Genomic DNA, 1,813 nt, shown 5'->3' on the forward strand with positions numbered 1-1,813 from the left:
GTACAGCAAATACAACAACAGATAAGAAGACAACTAAAGTAAGAAATCAGTGAAGAAATTAAAATGTCATTAACAAGTCTTGAGCATTCTTTCAACAAAGACCAGCATGCAAATGATGTTTGGTAGTCCTTAAAACAACAGCACAGTCTGGTCACATTTTTGGCTATCAGTGGTTTGCATTCATTTGAATTGTTTTGTGAGCATCACAATGTTATGTTAGCGTCACATACTCATAAAACCCATCTGTTCAAATACAGATATATTGCTGCTATAAAATAAGACATATATCAGGCTGCATTTGATTAATCTCTTAATTTAAAAATGTGTATCAATATTTACACTACAATAAAGCCATTTTTCCAATGAATTCTAGTAACATATTTAAGTAGTATAGTGTCTTTCTCGAGCTACTCAAACATCAATGGTTTGGCACAAACATCTACAATCACTGTCTGACAGGGAAACACTGCAAAGTAAATAACTTAAGCACTCCAAATTCAAAGCAAAATTTGAAGTAACCAGTAACAAATACTGTACGTGTATACAAATAATTGACTGTGCTTTCTGCCTTTTTAGATTTCAACAAAAGTGGGAGTATATGGTACAGTATGGGGCTTGTTAGGGTCACACCCCCTTTAAAATTAATTTTAACATTTTCTTGTGGACTTTCTTTTTTTAGATAAAGCCAATGATCATGTACATAAACTTTTGGTGTATATAAAGATAGCACAGCAAGACTCGCAGCACACCATTTGGTACTAAAATCTACATAAATATAGCTATGCACATCAGTTAGTCTATATAACATGACATAAATCAAATCCTTACCTCTCCATTCGACTATAAGGCATATGAATATAACCGTGCAGTCGTGGTAAACGTTAAGGCACCCAGCACGTCTGCCACAGCTTGGGATGGAGGTCAGCACCCTAATAAAATAGCGTTAATATACAACACATATAAGTTCATTTATGTACCTGCAATAGTATCATATGTTATTGTAGACTGATTGTTTTATTCATTTCTGAGCTATGTCACATACATATAAAAGCACTAGATTGTAGCAAGCAACACCTGACGACTCCAGTTCTTTATATGTTAATGAAAACACTCTATTAGTAAACAACTTATATAATTATTCGCATTTCATCATTTATGAATCGTTTAATCAGTATTCTCTGCCTGACACAACAGTCGACTGTCGACCTGACAGATTATAAGAAGTTGTATTCGTGTTGAAAAGTAGTTTTTGACTGAATACCGAAGCCATGAATACCGAATTGTATTATATTCAAACATTTTGTCTGTAGAATTTATAAATTGAGTTGTGTTTTACCTTCTCGTCTGACAAGATTCTCCGAGCGCGCATCATGTTATCTAGCGGCCTTGACACGTGCTGTTAAACGCTGTGCTTGTGGGCCAATAAGGAATCTTCTAGATATTTCAACAAACTAAACTTAGGGGAGCCCGAGGCTAGTTGTTCTCTCACAGGTAGGTAGGTTGACTTATCAGTAACTTTTATAGTAGATTTTCAATTATATGTCCAATTTATACAAATGTTTGTTTTCTAAAGCAGGACCCAGGACCTATTTTATTATATTTATTTTTTTAAGTTTGATCATATTTTTGCTACTCTTGGGTGAACCAGAACATAATAAAAGCACACAAGCCTCAGGGCTATAATTAAATCAAATTAAACCATAGGCCTATTCAATTGTAATAATTCAGTGCTTGCCAAACACAAGTTACTAGTTACTAATATTAAAATGGAAAAATGGAAAAGTTGTGTTTTGAAAATTGTAAATTGAAAAAA

The 1,813-nt window shown here is 33.6% G+C and overlaps 1 protein-coding gene across 1 annotated transcript in view; it reads left to right on the top strand.

Moving 5' to 3' along the window:
- Positions 1-1,281: 1,281 nt before the first annotated feature.
- LOC107576842 (DNA-binding protein RFX6-like) overlaps positions 1,282-1,813 on the top strand; it is a gene marked incomplete at both ends in the record, with an annotated part of 12,519 nt that continues 11,987 nt past the window's right edge. The window contains one exon of the mRNA XM_016262969.1: positions 1,282-1,330. Coding sequence (XP_016118455.1) covers positions 1,282-1,330 — 49 coding nt within the window. The remainder of the gene's footprint in view (positions 1,331-1,813) is intronic.

Source organism: Sinocyclocheilus grahami, unplaced genomic scaffold (genome assembly GCF_001515645.1).
Source record: "Sinocyclocheilus grahami isolate Dianchi unplaced genomic scaffold, SAMN03320097.WGS_v1.1 scaffold4443.1, whole genome shotgun sequence".
Classification (NCBI taxonomy): Eukaryota; Metazoa; Chordata; class Actinopteri; order Cypriniformes; family Cyprinidae; genus Sinocyclocheilus; species Sinocyclocheilus grahami.